The sequence below is a fragment of the Bactrocera dorsalis genome, chromosome 4, assembly GCF_023373825.1.
Source record: "Bactrocera dorsalis isolate Fly_Bdor chromosome 4, ASM2337382v1, whole genome shotgun sequence".
NCBI lineage: Eukaryota > Metazoa > Arthropoda > Insecta > Diptera > Tephritidae > Bactrocera > Bactrocera dorsalis.
The window spans coordinates 39560459-39580287 of NC_064306.1; the positions used below are offsets into that span (position 1 = coordinate 39560459).

A 19829-nucleotide genomic window follows, 5' to 3' on the forward strand; every position below is an offset into this window, starting at 1 on the left:
TATTTAGTTGAGAATCCTTGTCTTTCAATACCGTACATATCTGAGGTGGAGGAGCTATAGCAAAACAATTAAGCGAGCACATGGCAAAATGTGATTCCGCATCTATAGTGAGTGTAAACAGTTTTTTTATTCTATGTAGTTCTAGTATGATGGATTTCTGCATATCAAGTTCACCATACAGTTAACAAAAGTCAAAGATGTATCAGAAACAAGAGTATGTATTTGTACCATAATCTGCAAGCATTTAGCAATAACTCACGTCTTGAACTCTTTCAAATTGAGAGACTACTAATTTTTAGCAATTCCTTCACATGCCTTCCTACTTGTTTTCACAGAAAGAAGTTTGTTCTTTAGTCTTTCACAATTGCGTTTAAATACCATTAACCGATTAACGTACTTAATATTTTTGCTTTCCGCACTGTGTCAACAGACACACATTTGCTTTTCAAGTCCTTTATACAACAAGTGTTGGCAAGTACGCAAGATACAGATACGTCACGCATCGCAGCAAATAGATTGAGGCGAATTTGAAAACCATTCAAGCGTTTATTGACCCACCGGAACATGAATACATAGTGCTACGCGTTGTTGCCGTTAGGAGCAAACAAAGCAAAGAGCGCACGTTGAGAAAAGATGCAAAAACTTGTGGAATCAGCTCATACACAAGTATGTAACAGTGATGGTATCAGCTTAATGGCTGATGTTGACGGCGACACCAAACAATCACAGCAACCCAACAGCCTTTGTGTCGTTACAAAAATTAGGTGACTGATGCTGCCACAACGCTATAATCGGTACGACACAATTTCTGCGTACACCACAAGCTAGACTACTACTAGCGATTGAATAAAAACACGTTTCCCTGCGTCGCGACAGGCGGGTTTGGCAGCACTTAAGTGAGAAAATCCACCGAAAAACATATTGAGTTTACGGTAAGAAGTGGGCTGAAAACTTTGAAGAGCAAAACAAATAATACCTTTCAAAATCAAAACAAAGCGTTCAAAAATATAACAACGGAAATTCAGACAACGACGTAGCCTGCTCTATGTTGCGATGAGTTGTGGTATGATGGGCGGCAAGATAGGGGATAGTGCATAATTTTAGTTCTAGTTCTACTTGAACGGAATATTGCATCTTAACGCTCCATTGTTGTTGAGTTCATTTACTTTCCATTCTACAGCTATTGAGACTGAATTACCTAACTTGGGAAGCTCATCAGCCATACAATTTCCTTCAATCCCACTGTCACCAAGCACGCAAAGTGGTGTAATCATCAAGTAACTAGTTCTTTGTTTGGCTCACCTTTACTGGTATACCTTAATGACGGGCACTTTCACTTGGAAAACACTGCAATGGTCTGAAACCCTGAAACTAGAGTACTGGATACCTTTCAACAAACTAATCCAAACCAAACTTCTCTACCTGCTTTACTACTTCCATAAGAACATAACCTCTCATCTTCTAAAAAGACTGTCTCTTATGTATACTTTCACCGAATGTGGACTATAAATTTTCATGATGCTTTAAACGGAAGAGGTAGCATCAGCTAAACTCTTAAATTTTTTCTTTTACAGTAAGAAACCTTAGATACCGGTGGAGGACATCGTTTTTCAAATAGAAATCATCTGTCATAATCTGGTGACTTTTGGTTTGCCAATGCGTTAGGAGTAAAGGTGTTTTGAATGTGTTTGGCAAACACCTCAGCTTTCTCTACAGCACTTCTGCACTAATGGCCTCTGCTGCCTAAAATTGGTGGGCATCTAGATATCGGCTTAATGTTTTATCTAGTCGCAATTCAAAGATTGTTTATTGGATATCCTGATTTGGCAGCAACCTTTAACGCCTCTAGAGACTTGTTGCGTAATTTCCACAGGACATGCTTCAATTTCTTTGTGACACAATTGAGAAGTGCTTTGTCGTGAGGATTTCTATTGACTTGCTGTGCATGCCAAAGTAATATCTTCTCTCTGAGCTTCGTCATTGCTCCATTGACCGCTCTGTGTGGTTCTAGCTTTACTTTACTTTTCTTTACTGTACTTTTATGGGCAGCATTGTGTATGCTTCTGGTCAATAATTCTGCAACATTTTGTTCTAGCTATTTGCGATAGTTTAAAATATTTTCCAAGTACTCTGGTAAGCGTATTTACTTCGAGCAGAGCTGTGCTAGTGAGAAAAAAATTGCTCTCTGAAATACATATATATTTGTATGAATATACTATGAAATTGGATTTCCGAGAAAGTTCTTCTGGATTTTTCTCACTCTAGGGTATCCTTCATTAATACCCCCAATTCTGTTTTTTAGTTTAAGTTATCTACCTATTTAACTGTAATTTAATTTAATTCTCCATTAGTCTGTAAGAATTAATGTTCATAGACTTAACTAAATAAATATACTATGTGTGTTGTTAACATAAAACTATAAAAAAACAGGTAATAACCGCTGCCAAATTTCTTGAAGATACCTTGTCAAATGAAAAAGTGTTTCGTACAATAATTTGAATCCTCTCGTTCAGTCTTTATGGCAGCTGTGTGTCATAGTTGTTCGACATCAGCTTTTTGAAGAGAAAAGGACGACTGCAAAATTTCAGTCTCCAATAAACATAAATTGGTATCATAATAATTTAGAGATAATGCCAAGAGATCTTATGGAAAAGCGCCAAAAAGTAGATTTGAATATTTAGAACTACATAACTCAAGAATATCAATCAAGAAGGATAAACAAAATATGTAAACATTATATTTAATTGTAAAAATATATTTAATTTACTTAACCCTAGACGGTCATCCTTCGTCAAAATGACTACGAACTATTTTATTTTCATTGTAAATATGTTTTTAATTGTTCGTGTTGATCTCCGCTTTCGAACAGCGATATGAGTTTTCCTCTTTATTTTTGACTTGTATTTATTAATAATGAAATAAATAAATAAAAAAAAATAAAACGCGTTCATTATTTCGACTCACACCCTACTGAAAATGGATTTGAAATAAGTCGTCGTCATATTGACGAAGGATGACGTTAATGTACAAAAAAAAAGGATGACCGTCCAGGGTTAAAAAATCAAAATAACTTGTATACAAACACCCTGTACTTACCTTTAAGTTTTAGAGCAAACAATTTATTACTCTCCTGAAGTGTTATTACTTGTTTTTTATTCGAACGACGTTGTAGGTGAATTAGCGAACGGCGACAGACGAACATCGAAAGAGCGAACGCTTGACTTCATATTTGACGAAATATATTTTAAAATAAATTGATTCACTACAGCACTTTTTTATGAATGATATGCGATTTCCACTTACTTCGCTATTAACACCATCAACAAGCATAAACAAGCACTAACATGTCACAGAAAACAAAATTACATTTGCACATTATTTTATTTCACTTTACACACATTTTTTGCTTTTACTAAAACACTTTTCAATTAATTTAACTTTTCATTCAATTTGCACAACTCTGACTCAAGCTTTTAAATGAAACAAAATAATTTAAAAAGCACTTTTACTAGAAATTTCTTACGCGTTTATTACTATTTTTCCCGCACACACGAACTAACGCGCTTTTTAACCGATGACCGATCGCGATTGAAAAATTCCAATTGACTGTCGCTGAACAAATGTGTGTTGTGAGTTTGTAGAGCTCACCACGGCAGCGGTGAAGCTATTGTTTGTATTTGTTGTATGTGGGGGAGTCTGACAGTCTGATTGTGGAGAAGCCGTTCATTGTTTTTTTCCACCTTTCTTTGCTATTGCACTACGCAGCATGGTGAATGTGTAATGCACTCGCTACATGCCTACTACATTATGGTAGCTCTTGATGCTTCTTGAAATGTTGTTTGTGTATTAGAGCAGCAATTTGGCGATTGAGGTGTCAAATGAAAGAACTCGCATGCGATTTTTGATATACTCTGGAAATATATTAAAATGTTTATTGATTATAAAATGTTAGAATTATAATAAGCTGTTTTGAAAAAGGACTATATTAGATAATATTGATTAAATGAACATTTTGTTTAAAAAGTACTTATACAAAGTAAGAAAAGAACAAGAACTAGACTTTAAAGGGTCTCCGACATATCTTGGGTGTTACAAACATGGTGGCAAAGTTAATTGACCCTGTTCAGGATATAAAAATTCGAAGGACTTGAGAATTAATATAAGTTAAATACCTATAATACTTGAACGCAATAAAAAAAATAAAAGAAATTAGAGTAGAAAAAATGCAAAATAAACTTTTTGTTTTGCAATACACAAATTCCAATTTAAAATTCAAAGCATCGTAGATCTCTGTGCATTGATAAAAGAAAAATTCTACAAAAGTACATAGGACAGACATACATACAGTTACAATATACAGAAATTTGCGGTGAAATAACTTTGAAGTTGGCAAGAGCAACACGCTGCCAGGCGTCAACTATGCGGAAGCAAAACGGCCACAGCACCAAAAACCGCAAATGCAGCTGCAGACAGAGATAAGACGAACATGCCCCAACCCGCCACTACTTACAGTTATTTATTTTGTTTTCACACACATACTTGCTTATCACTTTGTATGTTGGTATATCAAGCGTCGGATCACATGCATATACGGTCTCTCTCTTCTGTAGAAAAGCAATGCTAAACAACAGAGCTGTCGCCATTCAAGTTAGAAATTGAAGAAAAAAACTTCCTATCTTCAAAAAATATAATATTTAAACATTTACAAATCAAAACTTATTGATCAATAAAAACATAAAAAATTAAATTGAAATTTTTCAATCGAAACTTTTTTTTAATATATAAAAAAAGTTATCAACCCTATTTTGATTCCTCTACAAGCCACATAATTTATTCTCACCTGCTTTCTCTCAGCTTTCATGCATACTCAAATATAACTGCACATTGTATTGTATTGTACTATGCTTGGAATCGGTTATAAATGTGTGGAGGATCCTAATGAGATTACCGATAAGTGGAACGCTCACTTGAAGCAAATCACACATGCAAATTCCCAAATAGTCGTGCACCCACATCTTCAGCACTCTCATATGCGAAACAAAGCTACGAAAGTCTGCATTTCCATCATGTGAAGGTATGCATTTTGTTGCTGTACGACAGAGTTTTGCTGACAGGCAAGTTTGTAGACCAATGCTTGCTGCAAGTTTGTTTGCAGCAATGTAATCCAACGCAATAACAACAAGTTGAAAGTTGCCGGTTGTGAATTACTCCGTGTGTTCAGTTTATTTTCTGATATTTGTTATATTCGTGCACAATATTAGTTAAAGGTAAAAACTTTGTTAGTTTGTAAGAAATGTAAAGGGTACTATAAAAGAAATTCAAAACAATTCGCTATTAGGTTCTACGGCATCTTGTGTGTTTCTGTCGTTGAAACAAACTATTCGTTCCTGGGCTTCGCTAAATAAAGTCACCTTGAGAGTCAGGACATTTTCTCGTGACGGCACACGCCGGCGTCTCCTCGCACAAAAAAGGGAAGAATGAGCAAATCCAATGTGAAAATGGTGCGCATTGTCTTTTTTGACATCAAAGGCATCGTCCACCATGAATTTTTTCCTACTGGACAACACGTCAATGTCAAGTTTTACGTGGAAGCCTCAAGAGACTCAAACGAAGGGTCAATCGGGTTCGACAAGACAACGCAGCCGATAGGAAGTTGCACCACGACAACGCCCTGGCTCACACCGCCTTTCTTGTGAGCAGCTACCCAACCGGCATCCCAACGCTTCCGCAGCCGCCCCCGTACTTTTTTTGTTTCCTTACCTGAAAAGGCCAATGGAAGGCAAGCATTTTGAGACGACAGAGGGGATCCAATCAGCATGCATCTCGGCTGTCAAGACTATTCCGGAAAATAGCTTCCGTGACGCCTTCATTTCAATATTTACAAATAGCAAGAGGCATATAAAAGCTCTCTTTTTCGGAAACTAGTTGTAGGACGGTGACCTAATCTGGCTGGTTCGTCTGCTTCACAGTTATTAGGAACAATGCTCTGTCCTGGAACCAATTGCAGGTTTATCGTAAACTAAGATCTCTTTTCACTATCTTTGACGAACACCTAACTAAATTAAACTAGCTGGTACAAGAGTTATTTCGAAATGTGTATCTTATAAAGAAATAACTGGGAAACTTTTTTGGATTGTGGTTAATTACATTAACATAATTGTAACACGTTTAAGGTAGGTTTTGATTATGTAATGTTAACAAATTCACATCTTACATTGTATACGATAAGTACGTGAAGCCTCAAATACGGAACGGGTCGGACCACAGCCAAAGAGGATGGTTGATTGGCGTCAAGCGGGTAGTAATTGCAAGCAGGACAAATATTCTGTATAAGCAGCAGTACAACTTGCTAAAATATACAGAACTAAGTTGCGCAAGGGCCATTCTAGATTTTCGACTCTGCTGTGAAGGGCCGTTTTAAGCATTATTTTGCAAGAAACCGGCGAATTTAAACACATTTTTAATTCTCCAAAATTTAACGTTGTTCCCATTTCGAATTTTCTTAAGTAGGATGGTAGACCATGCGCTTCTGCAAATTTCCACATTTTTAGATTTTTTCTACAAGATCTATTTTAAAAGTTATAAGCATTTTTCTATTCGGTGGCTACTTGCTACATACTTCTGGTCGCCTGGTAGAAATCTGGGAATGTGGCGGAAAACTGTATGTGGGGTTGCATACGCAAAGGGGCAAAATTATATGATGGAAGCAGACATATTCCTCAACCGGACACCGGAAAAGGCTCGGATCGGAAATTAAAATATAACGGATTTAAATTTCCGGCTTAGGAGTCCTACTGGAAGAAATAATTCGGAAACGGAAACGCATGGGCTTTAATGCTATCCAATAAAATTTAAGTCTGAAATGATCCATAATTTTAGAGAATTAAAAATGTGTCACAAATCAACGATTTTATACAAAATAAAGTTTAAAACGTCAATTTTTCTTAGGTGAGTGCCGCGAAATAGGGTGGCAGCACTGTTTCAAGTATTTTGCCATCTACTCTAAGTACAAAACTTGTCGATTTCGTACATTTTTTTTTTTAATTTTTAATTTAAAACATACCCGCTTACGGAAATCTGTTCAATATTTAAGGCTCATTTTTATGTTTTTGGCTATAGAATCTCTTCAAAATTCTGATTTCAAAGTAAGCGTAGAATAGGAAATTTTGAATTAAACCGTGTTAATTGGCCAATTAGCAAATGAAAGGCATATTCGTTTTTTGAATCAAAGGGGCTTCATTTAGTATATGAGGTATATGAGAACAAGAAGATATGAGAACAAGATCAACCAAAGGATGAAAAAATCCTAATTATTTATAATACACGGAGGCTAGAAAATATTCTGACCGGAATGACTCAGATTTTCATTAAGAAACCTCACAGATCGACCAACCAAAAGTATATGGGAACTTGAGGAAGTGATCACCTTGATTTACTCCATTTCATTTTAGGATACACTACTGTAAGGGAGGAATTTTTCATTTCCTCATTTCATTAAGACTCCCTACATCTCCGCCGATTTTTGCGATATAAAGTGAGACAGAACTTCGAAAACATTTACATACAAGTATATTAGATATACGGGATCTTAGGGAATTATTGACTAGATTTTGCGCTGATTCGAAACAAGATCATGCTGTCAGCAAAAAATATGCTCCTCGAATTTTTATATTAGGCCTCACAGATTAACTGATGCCTTCTGTAATAAATAAGCCAGATTCACTGGGGCTCACACATTTGAGGTCTGGGTCCTTGAAAACTTATAATCTGACTTTGACAATTTTTGAACTTAAATGATAAAGCTTAAGAGTACTAGTTGTGCAAAGTTTTACTCAGACAACATAATTGATGTTTGATTTATATACTGTAAAGTGAAAGAATCAGTTGGAATTTAAAAGTTTGTTATATGGGAAGGTGGTTGTCGCGGATTTCGCCCATAAGTTACTTCAGGTAAAGAAGTGGGAAGATAGCTTAATCTTAAACATATTTCCCCGAGCACATACGTTTCTCTATTCCATTTCAATCACTGAGCAGGACGTCATCCTTAAGTCTAATGGCTTCCTCAAGCAATGACACGAAAGTAAGTAAGGCAGTATCTACTGATTTGCCTTTACACTAAACATGTTGCGCTCCTGATAGGCAGTCCCTCGGAATATGCTTCCTTATGTACCACTCCATCACCCTCTGCAGAATTTTTACTAAGAAGGAGGCGAGGCTAATGTTTAAAAACAAAGTAAGATCGAAGTTTGACTATAGCCTATTGACATAAAAGTGATGTTAATTATAATTCTCAAACTTGGACTCGAACTAGAAAGCAAAGTACCCATATAAGTTCATATGCTGAAAGACCATTAGAAGAGATTAAATTTTGAGAACTAACTTCTGGCCATAGTTCTGTTGTATAGTTATACCATAACTCTACACAAATTTGTTTAAAGTAACTACAAAAACACACGTAATAGTGAAAGCAATGATATGTAAACAATCTAGAAGTAATTCCTGAATGTAACACGTGTTTGCGAAACGAAATAAACAACTGGATAATGCACTTAAGTTTAGAGCAAGTTTCCACCATTCTCTAAGCGACCAACCATTTTTTTGCATAAAACAAAAAAAAAATATGGGAACGGAACAAGTGCAGAATGCAAGAGAAAAAATTGCCAACACTTCATTGACCGCAAAACTTCGCGCGCTCGGTTTGACTTATTCAGCAACCACTGACCGCTGCTGCTGGTGCTGGTGCAGTTCGCATGCTCGTCTCATTCACCTTGTTTATGTCCCTGTGGCCTTTTGCCGATGCCATTCCAGCATGTGTACACTGCACAGCCGCATTGCCACAAGTTGGTCGAGCGTATTCCTTGCTTCACTATTTTTCATTTTATACACATGTAAGTGTACAGCTCTTTTTTGGTCTATGTATGGGTGTATGTGGATGTGTATGCGTGTATGTTTGTGTGTTATGTTGTTATTGTTGATGCAGCTCTTGTTTATTTTTCATATTTCCCAATTTACTGACCACCATCGCTTCATTTTGCAACGGAAATGAACTGGTTGGCCTTTGGATATTAAATGTGTGGTTTTCGCTGATTCTCAGTTAGAAGGCGTTGGTGCAGTTAGCTAGGCTGGCTTACATATGTGCTTGTACCTTTATGTTTCAGCATTTGTTTATGTATTTCGTTAGCAAGAGGCGAGGCGAGAAACTGCAGTTTGGCAGCGACCCTAACAATTGCGTTATCTCAGTAACGGTGTTACTCACATGTTACATGCATAGCTATTTGTAAATACTGAACACATACATTGATGCATGCAAATAATGAAGTCTTGCACGGTATGTTTGTATAGCTTAAGTTTTTTTTGAAGTCTTCTGTTGAACTCATAAATTTTCCCGCGTCCGCAACTGCTTCATCTTTGGGGCATTTTACATTTACTTACATGTGTATATCAGCTAAAACCGTTACCCACTTCGAAGCGCATACACTGGCTGAACACAAAATGTATATAAGTGTGGGAAAAGGCCACAGGGACATTAGGTATCTATGCACGCTCCATATTTACTCCCACAATCGGTTGGGTGTACAGCGGCAAAACGAAGGGACTTCGGCGATTTTGTAGTTTATTTGTCATAACTGCGGGCACTTTAGTCGCAATAAGCTCTGCGAAAGGGGTGTGCACGAAATATACTCACTTTTGCTTTTCACTCACTTCTGCTCTTCTGATTGGAGGTGGCAACAAATTTGGTTCATAAATCTTCGCGCTTGTATTTGGTAATGTGCAAAATAAAGCAATAATTATGCTTTGGATTTGGTTGGAATGTATGTGAAGTTGTATGAGTTTGTGTGTGTGTGTGTGTGGTTGTGGAGTTAAGCTGATAAAACTGTCAGACTCCGGCATGCGTGAGTGTGTGTGGGTGCTGCCTACGGCTCAATCCTTTGTAACAGTTGCAAGTTGAACTGTAATAAATTTACGGGAATTTGTGCGCGATTAGTTGGTGCTAGCTTGTGTATCTACACTTGTACGTCCCTAAATAATGCATGAATGTACATGCAAATTAAATATGCACTAATATTGAATTTTAGTATATTAGAAATTGATTATTTAGTTGTAACATATATGTATGTATCTGGGATATAATGAGTCATCCACACCAACACATGCCAATATTGCAACTGAAATTCAATATTATATAATGTATTTTCTCAAATGGCTATCACCATAATATCGGTCTATTCAGACCGATAGGTTTATTTTGACTGCAGGCAGAACTGTCAGCGAATTTCAGTAAATTTAAGAAGATCATAATCGATGGGTGATTCGTTTCTTGAATATGAAAGATAAATCTTGTGGTGAAATCAGACAGCACTGGAATACTTTATACGGTGACTTTTCTCCTTTAATATCAAAATCAAGAAGGATAATAACGCCAGAAGCATTCCCGTTATCGTATTGACAGAGCGTTCATTAAAGTTGCGCGAAATAGTGAAAAATAATATTAATAGCTAACTAAAATAACCATGAATTAGGATTATATCTGAAGTACGATGTGAATCCTCAAGCGTCATCCACCGAAAAATGGTGATGATCACCACTTACTGACTTCTATTACTTGGAGAAAGGCACAACTTTCACAGGGCTGAACTACGATGTTTTAATAAACCGGTTTAACAACAAATTGCTCACTTCCCCAAAATCTAGGAGACGAAATTGGTCTAATAACCGAGTGTGCTGTACCGAGAAACTGCATGATAAACCTATGACGTTATAAGAACTTAATTGTTAGAGAGCTTTTATATACGAGTACATATACATATAATATCTGCCTTGCGACGGAAAGCCTACAGATAGTTCCGCAGGTCTGTGGGGAAGTATCTCGTATGCGCTAAGCAAACTTTCCACAGTAAATCGGGCATAATTGTTGGTATGTGCCATCAATATCTTTGGAAGATTTCCATCCACCTTTTTCGTCCGTAAAAAACATCAAATATTGACCATTGCCACAACCAAATTGTTCAAATTTGGCTATGAATTTCTGTCCCATCGACTATATTGTCCAGATTTTGAACCATGCGACTTTACTTTGTTTACAAATTCGAAAAAACAATAGTTGGATTGAAATTTGAATCTAGAACCTTGGTTCTTCTGCAAATTGCTGTGCAATCCAGAATGAAAAGTTCTGGAGTTTCCTGTTCAATGTTGGAGTACTGGCAGTTTGCACAAAAGACTATGCCCATGTAGAACAAATGCTTCCTGAGCCGTAGTGCTCTTTATAGAGCGCGACATGTTTCTGGTCCTATCATCCTGGACACTGCCGCAGAGCAGTTTATATCGTTAACCAGCTCATTGCCGGTTATACTCTTATGCCTCGTTCCCCAAATTAGATGGACTCAGTTGCTCACTGATAGGCGGTTCAGTGTTCCTGTACAATCCTCTACTTAGCGATAAGTATAGTGATGCGCTGGTTGCGATAGTTGCGGTGGAGATTGATTTCTGCACACTGACTTATAGCAAAGACTTCTGCTTGAAAGCTCCCAAAACGTCCCATTGGTATGTCTAAATTGGTATGCGGTCTCGCAATGTCTGTCTTACTACCGATAGCAATTCTGAACTTTTTTTGTGTGTAAAATTAATGCGTTGCAGTACCTCGGAAGAAGGGCCAGTGGTCTTTCCTTATGGCCCTCATTTGTTGAGACGACATTATCTTCCCGAAACCCTCTGCTACCATTAGCAATATGGCATGTTTCGCTACCTGTTTGATAACTAGATGCAGCAGTATGAGCTCCAGCATGACTTCAAGTGCTGCGGTTGGGCAAATGCGCCTTGGCCCAGGAGCGCAGACACAGGCGACCCTTTGTAGCTTCGATAGTTGAAGGCCTACCAAAGACTGCGTTGCCTTAGGTGTCTAAGTGACCGCTCGATAAGTGACAATAGGCCTTAAAATCATGTTATACATATTTGAAATAGCTATGTAAATTTTGATTTTTGATTTGAAAAATCAACGTTTCACTAAATTTTCCTTCCATTGTACTTTCAAAATTCGTTTTTATATGTCTAAAATGTGTAATATACTTATTTAAAAATATATTAAATAGATTTGTTTTCATATCAACTTGTATATCGTCAGCTGCTCCCTTTACACCAACCAGTTGTACTTATTTACTTTTCTCCACAAAAACTTTTACTTTCAAAGATTTTTTAGTTTAGCAAAAGTTGTGAGGTTTTATTTTTTATTTATTTACTAACTGTTTGTTTGCACAAGCAAACCGGTTGCCTCCTTTTGAATGGGTAGTTTCCATTTACTGCAACTTTATTTGTGTTTTGTTATTCTTCATTGTTACCTTTATTTACATGAACAACTTAGTTTTATATTTGCCTGAAACATTCAAAAGTTGTAGTTACTTACTCTATCATTTCTTTACTATAAATTCATTATTTACACTTTTCTGTTAACTATTTTATTGCGAGTTGTTATGCTTTACTTTTCAAGAGACTTCGTAATAAAATACCGCTCTTCCAAACTTTAAACATTTGTAATAAAAGAGTTACTGGTTTTAATAAAATTTTCTACATCGAACTGAAGTACAGGGCGATTGAGTAATTATGACTTAATACATTGGTTGGTCAAGGCGTATGAGTAATTATATTATAATATTCGGAATCGGCATACGTGGCGTATGAGTGATTATAATATAAAATGGCGAATTGATATACATGGCGTATGAGTAAATATAATATAATATGGGGGCTAAAAATGGTGTATGAGGAATAATAATACGAGTATGATATAGCGAATCGGCGTACATGGCGTATGAGTAGTTTTTTTTTTTTTAATATTGAATTGCTACCATTTTGAATCTAAATTAAATTTCCTTAATCTAATCATTTATATCCCCAAAATTAAAATATTTGCGATATTGCACTGAGCGCCTTACTTTAAACCGAGGTTGGCATTAGTTTATTGCTCATAATGTCTATATGATTAAGCAAAAATATTTATTAAATTTACTTGAGAAATACTTCTTAAAATTCTTTATTTTCGGAACTCCGGGTTAGAATATTAATTTATACCAATCCTACAACAAAACTGTGAGTTCGCGTTTTATTGAAACAAAAAAGCTAATCACAAGTTGAATACAATAATTTTTTTTCTTATTTAAAATTTATTCATACTAAAATATTTAAATTAAACTGCAATAAAAACCAAAAAATGATTATAAGTTTCAAACAGTAAACCTCAAATAAACTAAATTAAAAAAAAAAAAAAATTTTTGTAAAGTATTAATATCTTTATGCCTTCATTTTATCTCTCGGTTTAATTTCAGGTCCTGCCTTTTGGGGTCTTATCAACCCAGAGTGGTCGCTCTGTAATAAAGGGCGTCGACAATCGCCGGTGAATCTAGAACCACAACGCTTATTATTTGATCCCAACCTGAGACCGCTGCATATCGATAAACATAGAGTAAGTACGAGGCCAACAAGTTTATAATTTTTTAAAAATGTTATAAAATAGAAGATATTGTTATGAATATGATTTTTTTTTCGGTATAATTTTCGCTTTATAGATAAGTGGTCTAATCAGCAATACTGGTCATAGTGTCATTTTCACCGCTGGCAACGAAACGGTTGCGAACTATGATGGCATGCAAACGCCAGTTAATATATCCGGCGGACCATTATCGTATAGATATCGATTTCATGAAATTCACATACATTATGGATTACATGATCAGTTTGGCTCAGAGCATAGCGTGGATGGCTATACATTCCCGGCGGAGGTGTGTATGGATTGTTGTTATATTATATTTATAATGCATTTATATGTTATTAAGGTAAAATTTGTATCATTTCCAGCTGCATCATATGTGAAGCTGTAAATGTTATATTCATTCCAAGTGGTATAAAACTTGACTCTAATCCTAACCTTTTATTTATATCTACAGATTACTTGAAAAACATTTATAAATTTAACAATTTAACTCGACTGTAAGAAAACCAAGTCTACAGCTGAAATCTTTAATTGCTCTAATGACGAAAAAGACTTTTATTCTTTTATGTAAATATATACAATATTTCTATCCACATTCTACTTTCACGTCTACTTTTCCAAAAAGTGACTAAAAGCTATACAAAAATAAAAAGTTAAGTTGAAATATGTGTCACTCAATCTAAAGCAAAAATATGTGACAAGAAGCTGGAACAAATAAGACATCAAACACACTCACACTTCTTTAAGTACACACACATGTCGAAAAACTTGAATACTCGCTTAGACGAGTGCAGCGATATGAAAAAATGTAAACATTACAAAGGTTGTGTCATTTCGCCAAATTCAATTGTTCATTTTATAAACGACATTTGTTTGCTAAGTGACATACAAATACTGGCAAATGTACGTAAGGACATGTGTCACATATTTACACAGTTCATACATTTTGCTATGCTTTCGAAATACATATATTGTATATAAATGTATGTGTGTGTGTCACAACCAAATCTTAGACATGCATTGCGCGTATGGAGCGAGGGGACTTTCTTCAAATCCAAATATCTAACTGCTTATATGCATAGATGTCTGCACGCATTCAATGCCAATTCAAACTTGAATTGGTCCTTTGTCGACACTTGCCTCTACGAAAATCATTTTTTGACATTTGCCGCACAAGTGCACTTATCCACGTGTTTGCGCTTGTGTGTATGACTAAAAGCGGATATATGTATGTGTGTGTGTATGTGCAAGCTTAGTAATGTAAATATGTTCGCACATATCCGCTGTCATGTCGCATGTTTATTTCTGTTTTTATAAATCTCTTTTTCTCTGACTAACAAAATATTTTTACACTCTCGTGCTTCCAACGCGCGGTGAGGACGGTGGCACGGTGACAACGACAGCTGCTGGCGATAGCTACTCACTGCAAATACCGATTGTCGCTGAGCTTTGTGTAACTCCTGATATTTTTTGTTATATAAATACTACTAAATAGGCATGCTTACTTTCCGGCTGATATGTCTTAACTCTTCTGCTTCGTTTGCTTGCTGCCGCCTTGATTTCTCCACACTCTTTGCTTATTCTTCGCATATTTACTTAGATAAACGAGCGGATGTTTGCTCATGTTCCAGTTATTGTTGTGAAAATGTTTGAAATATTTGATCAGCTTTAAAGCGACTCAAATGCGCATTTGATGGCAGTTTAAATTTTGCTGTTGTCATTTTGATTTTGTTCATATTCGTAGTGATGTTGTCATTATGGAGTATTTCACTGTGGCTTACAATAGTTGGAACCTTTTTTTAGATTAAGCCAAATACTGAAATTCTAGTGCTCGCTGTGTTTTGTTAAATTAAGAAAGTAATCCTTCTTCATGCACTTACATTCACACTAATCCGATATTTAACTCAGATTTTTTACTTTAAACATAGACTCCATTAAATTTGAGAGCAATTACTAACATTGCCTTGGTAGTAGTCAACAAGCTTATATAAAATTATATAGAATTGAAAAACGGACAATACAAATATGCAAGATTCATATATTTTTGTACAATTCTTTTGAGAAATTGCCAAGCAAAAACACGATATTTGAAATTTTGTAAATACTCATATAATATTTTAAATAAATATTGAAAATCGCAGACTCTCTCAGTGTTAAAACTACATTTTTTTGTCTGCACTATTTATATTAAGATCAAGCTTATTAACTCTAGTGAGATATATGTGTTCTAAGCACAATCAAAGAAACCCAATTTTGCACATTTCGCATATACGAAAATAATTTTAGGTAGTCTATGTTATCTGGGATAACGCGTGGGCCGACTACTACATTTTTGGCAATGTTACATTTTTCACTTAATTTTCCAAAAATGCACTTAATTCTAACCAACTGAAATTTGAAAATTTAATCGATTTGATAAATTTTTGCCGTTATGACGTATAGTTAGTACAGGAAAATGCTCTCTGATTTTCATTAAGTTACTTCCACATATTTCAGTAAACATGAAAAAAAACAGAATTTGTTATTAAATTCCCTTTAATTCGAACTTCGACCGCTTTCACTGATGAAAATATTAAAAAAGTGAAGGATATGGTGCCTGAATATTGTCAGGCAAGTATTAGTGAGATGTTAAGAAAGCTCGACATCACTCCCAAGTTTTCTGATACCGCATTCATGGAGAGCATTTTAACTGCCGACGAGACATGGGTTTATGAGTTTGACATACAAACAAATCAACAATAAGCTGATTGGAGGGGAGTCGGAAACCAAAAAAACCACGCCAAAGCCGCTCAAAAATCAAGATGATGCTCATTTTTTTTCGATATTCGTGGTTTGGTGCATCATGAATTTATTTCGGAGGGACAGTCAATATATTCGATTTGGCCTTTTTGAGGCGTTTACGTAAGAACATTTGTCGAAAACGGCCGGAATTATGGAAGTACAATTCATGGATTTTATACGAATTGTACGAATTGTAAGGCACGATTGTGACCGAATTTGAATCCAAAAACCCAATCCATACCACCGTATTCACCAGATTTGGCGCAGTGTAATTGTTATCGTTCCCCAAATTGAAATTGCTGATCCCAGGAACCCGTTTTCAGTCGATCGAAGAGATAAAACAAAATTTGCTGAAGGCCATCCCAAAAGTGCTTATGAAAATTGGTTCGAGGACTGGAAAATTCGTTGGCATAAGTACATTACATCTGGTGGAGATTACTTTGAACCCAAAAAAATAAATATTGATGAATAATAAAATAATTTGCGTTCTATTTACAATTCCCGATTACTTTTTTGCCAAAATCTATAAGGTATAAGATCAACCGGACGTTTGACAATCGTTAACTTATTTACCTCAGTGCTAGGGCACTATTCACACGATTCTATCTATTTTAGACTAAAAGAGATATTTTATTGGAAATAAATTTCATTTAGATAACTCACATATAGATCGATACCAGCTGTTCGAAAATATTTGTCTTCGGTTTATGAGGCTAGGGAAAGTATTGACCATATTTTACCAAATTTGGGCACAAAGCACGCTATTTTCAGAAGAATGTCTTTCCTATCTTTCAAATTATAATAACTGATATTTTCAGTGAAATGTTAGTCATACGCACTGGAGCCCCCATATTTGAAACCTTGAGCAGTTATAGTCCGAGTTTTACATTTTTTAGTAATGAGAAAGCAAACAATAAACACAAAATTTGTGCAAAATGGTATTTCGGCGTATTAATTGTAGCTTTATTTATATCAAGCGTGGTTATCATCCAATTTCGTTTTTTTTCACACCGTATAAGTCACGCCGATTGAAAATTTTTGTAGTAGACCCCTATCAGATCCTTTCGTGTTGGATAAGAATCCATTTGTTGTATATTTACTCAATGAATTTTCGTGCATTCAGTGGTTAACAGCATTACTATTATATAGAGAGTGGGCGTTACTAACCAAATTCACCCATCATGGTTACTATCCGAATTTCCCCACTTTCGCACTGATTCAGTAAGCGCTGAAGGAAATCATTATCAGCAAAGTTAGTTACTAAAGCAATAGTAGTTACTGAGATATATAAAGAAAACCGATTAGCGAACGACACCACGCTGATTTTTAAAATATACTCAATTCACATCGGTGATCTTCTTCACCAGATTACACTTTTACACCTTAATTTGAAGTTTAATAATAGCACTTTATAGTTTTTCATGTTATCACTTGGCTGGTCAGACGAACGGACAGAAAGATATTCACCGGTGTTTTCACTTGTCTTATCATAGTGGTCTTTTATATATGGACATATATATAAGCCTATATCTATATCGATTAGTTTTAGATGTTGCAATTAACTGTCACATGTTTCCTGAAATTTTCCTAAATTTTTGCAATTTTACATATCATTACTTGAAATGCAAAACAACGTATCATCAAAAAGTCAGAATTGAGTTTTTTATTGATTTCGCTTCACTACATCATAATATATATAGAGGTAGCTACCCAGATTATTGTGGGTTCTACGAGCGGACAGATCTCCGGGTCCCATAATCTTACAAATCTTAACTTGTGCATCTTTTTGCAGCTATTTTTAAATTATTCAAAATATACTAGAGATACTAATATTTCTAAAAATAACTAAGAAAGCTCAATACAATATCTAGTTTGATTTTAATCAGTGCCCGCAAAAATTTACCAAAAGGAGGATAAGAGTAAACAAGAAAGTGCTAAACATATACCCTAACTCAAAGAAGAAAATGCTAAATACATACTCTAACCCAATTTGTAATCGATACAGCATAATTAAATCGCACTGAAAGACAGAGGCTCACATGAAAATTTCGCATTGATTATAAGGCAGTCAAACAGAAAGCTTTATAAAAGCTTATAAGTATGCAAATGCAACCACTAATTTAGCCGCAAAAGGTATCATCGCACGCACATAGTAACTAACCAGTTGGATTTAGGGTCTCAATTAGACTTACAACGAAAATACCACCTGCATGTTTGCCGGTGATTAAATTTACACGCAACAAACAAGCTAAGCGTACAACCAAACACGCACACACACACACAACTCTGGGATCATAGCTAAAGCACTAAGCACAGCTAACATACCGACTGACTAAAAGCAAAGCGGCCGCCAGCCAAACCTGAAACCGAATCGACCACCAACACAACACCCACAGCTAGGGGAAGCGCAAAGGCAAAGGAAACCCCAACACAAATGGTAAAGCGTTAAGCAAAGGCAAACCGCCGCTAAGGCAACAAAGCAAAGCCAACTAAAAAGCGTAACAAATTGATTCGTGGCTCAAAGCCAGCGCAAAAGTAAACACAGAGGCTCATGCCACACCGCTGGAAAGCTGGAAACAGCATTAACTGAGGCTGCAGCTAAAGCCAAGCCACACATTCGCATTCTCGTGCTTGCCGTCGTCCGCTGCCAATGTTTAATAATCTTATAAGGATTTCATGAGGATTAATTAAAATTACCAATTAAGAATTCATTAATGCGTACCAAATTACATGCAACAGACACATATAAAAACCGACAAAAAGCAATAGTTGGGCCGCAATTTTTTTGTGTTTTTGTTGTCATTACTTGTTGTTGCTATATATACTGTTTGGGTTGAAATTCCCCCGTCTGGCGGTAGATTAGCATTTTATTTGACACATGCCAGCTTTTCCACTAATAACACGCATTTTATCTCGAACATTTTCGGTTTTCGAATTGGTAAATTTATTTTCGCCTCTTTCACCTACGAGCCATTACACAAAGCAGTGGCGGTAACTATGATTTCAATTAATGACGCACCTGTGGCATTGCGCACGTCTGTGCCTCATTTATTTTGATATTAATTTATGTATTTAGATCAAATAATTAAGCCGATTTGCTCGTGCTTTTGGCAAACAATTCGCGCACACAGTCAGCACAGTTAGTGACATAATAGTTTCAATTACCATGGCTACAAATATAATTATGCGTATGAGCACTAAAGTAGAAAGAGTTTTTTTGGAAAACAATGACAAAATTAGCTTATTGCCTGTCAAGTATCTATGTATATGATTCTAGTAATAATGTTTTTTTGGATGAGTATTTTATGTTTACGATTTATTCGAGTTTTGATATAAATCGAAATACCTTTGTGATTATACCCGACTGTTTGGACGAAGGTACTGAAATAAATTATTCGTTACAAATGGCTTAAATTTACTTTATTTTTATTAACGTAACTTGCATTATAACTAGAAGATCGGAAGTCCCAAGAGTAAATATAACGGGTGATTTTTTTGAGGTTAGGATTTTCATGCATTAGTATTTGACAGATCACGTGGGATTTCAGACATGGTGTCTAAGAGAAAG

General features: G+C 35.7%; 1 protein-coding gene across 2 annotated transcripts in view; it reads left to right on the forward strand.

The window, feature by feature from the left end:
• The window catches only part of LOC125778278 (carbonic anhydrase-related protein 10), a 157348-nt gene that overhangs the window by 100088 nt on the left and 37431 nt on the right, over positions 1 to 19829 (forward strand). For both annotated transcript variants that reach the window (XM_049455085.1, XM_049455086.1), the window contains exons 4-5: positions 13317 to 13453; positions 13557 to 13769. In XM_049455085.1, coding sequence (XP_049311042.1) covers positions 13317 to 13453; positions 13557 to 13769 — 350 coding nt within the window. The remainder of the gene's footprint in view (positions 1 to 13316; positions 13454 to 13556; positions 13770 to 19829) is intronic.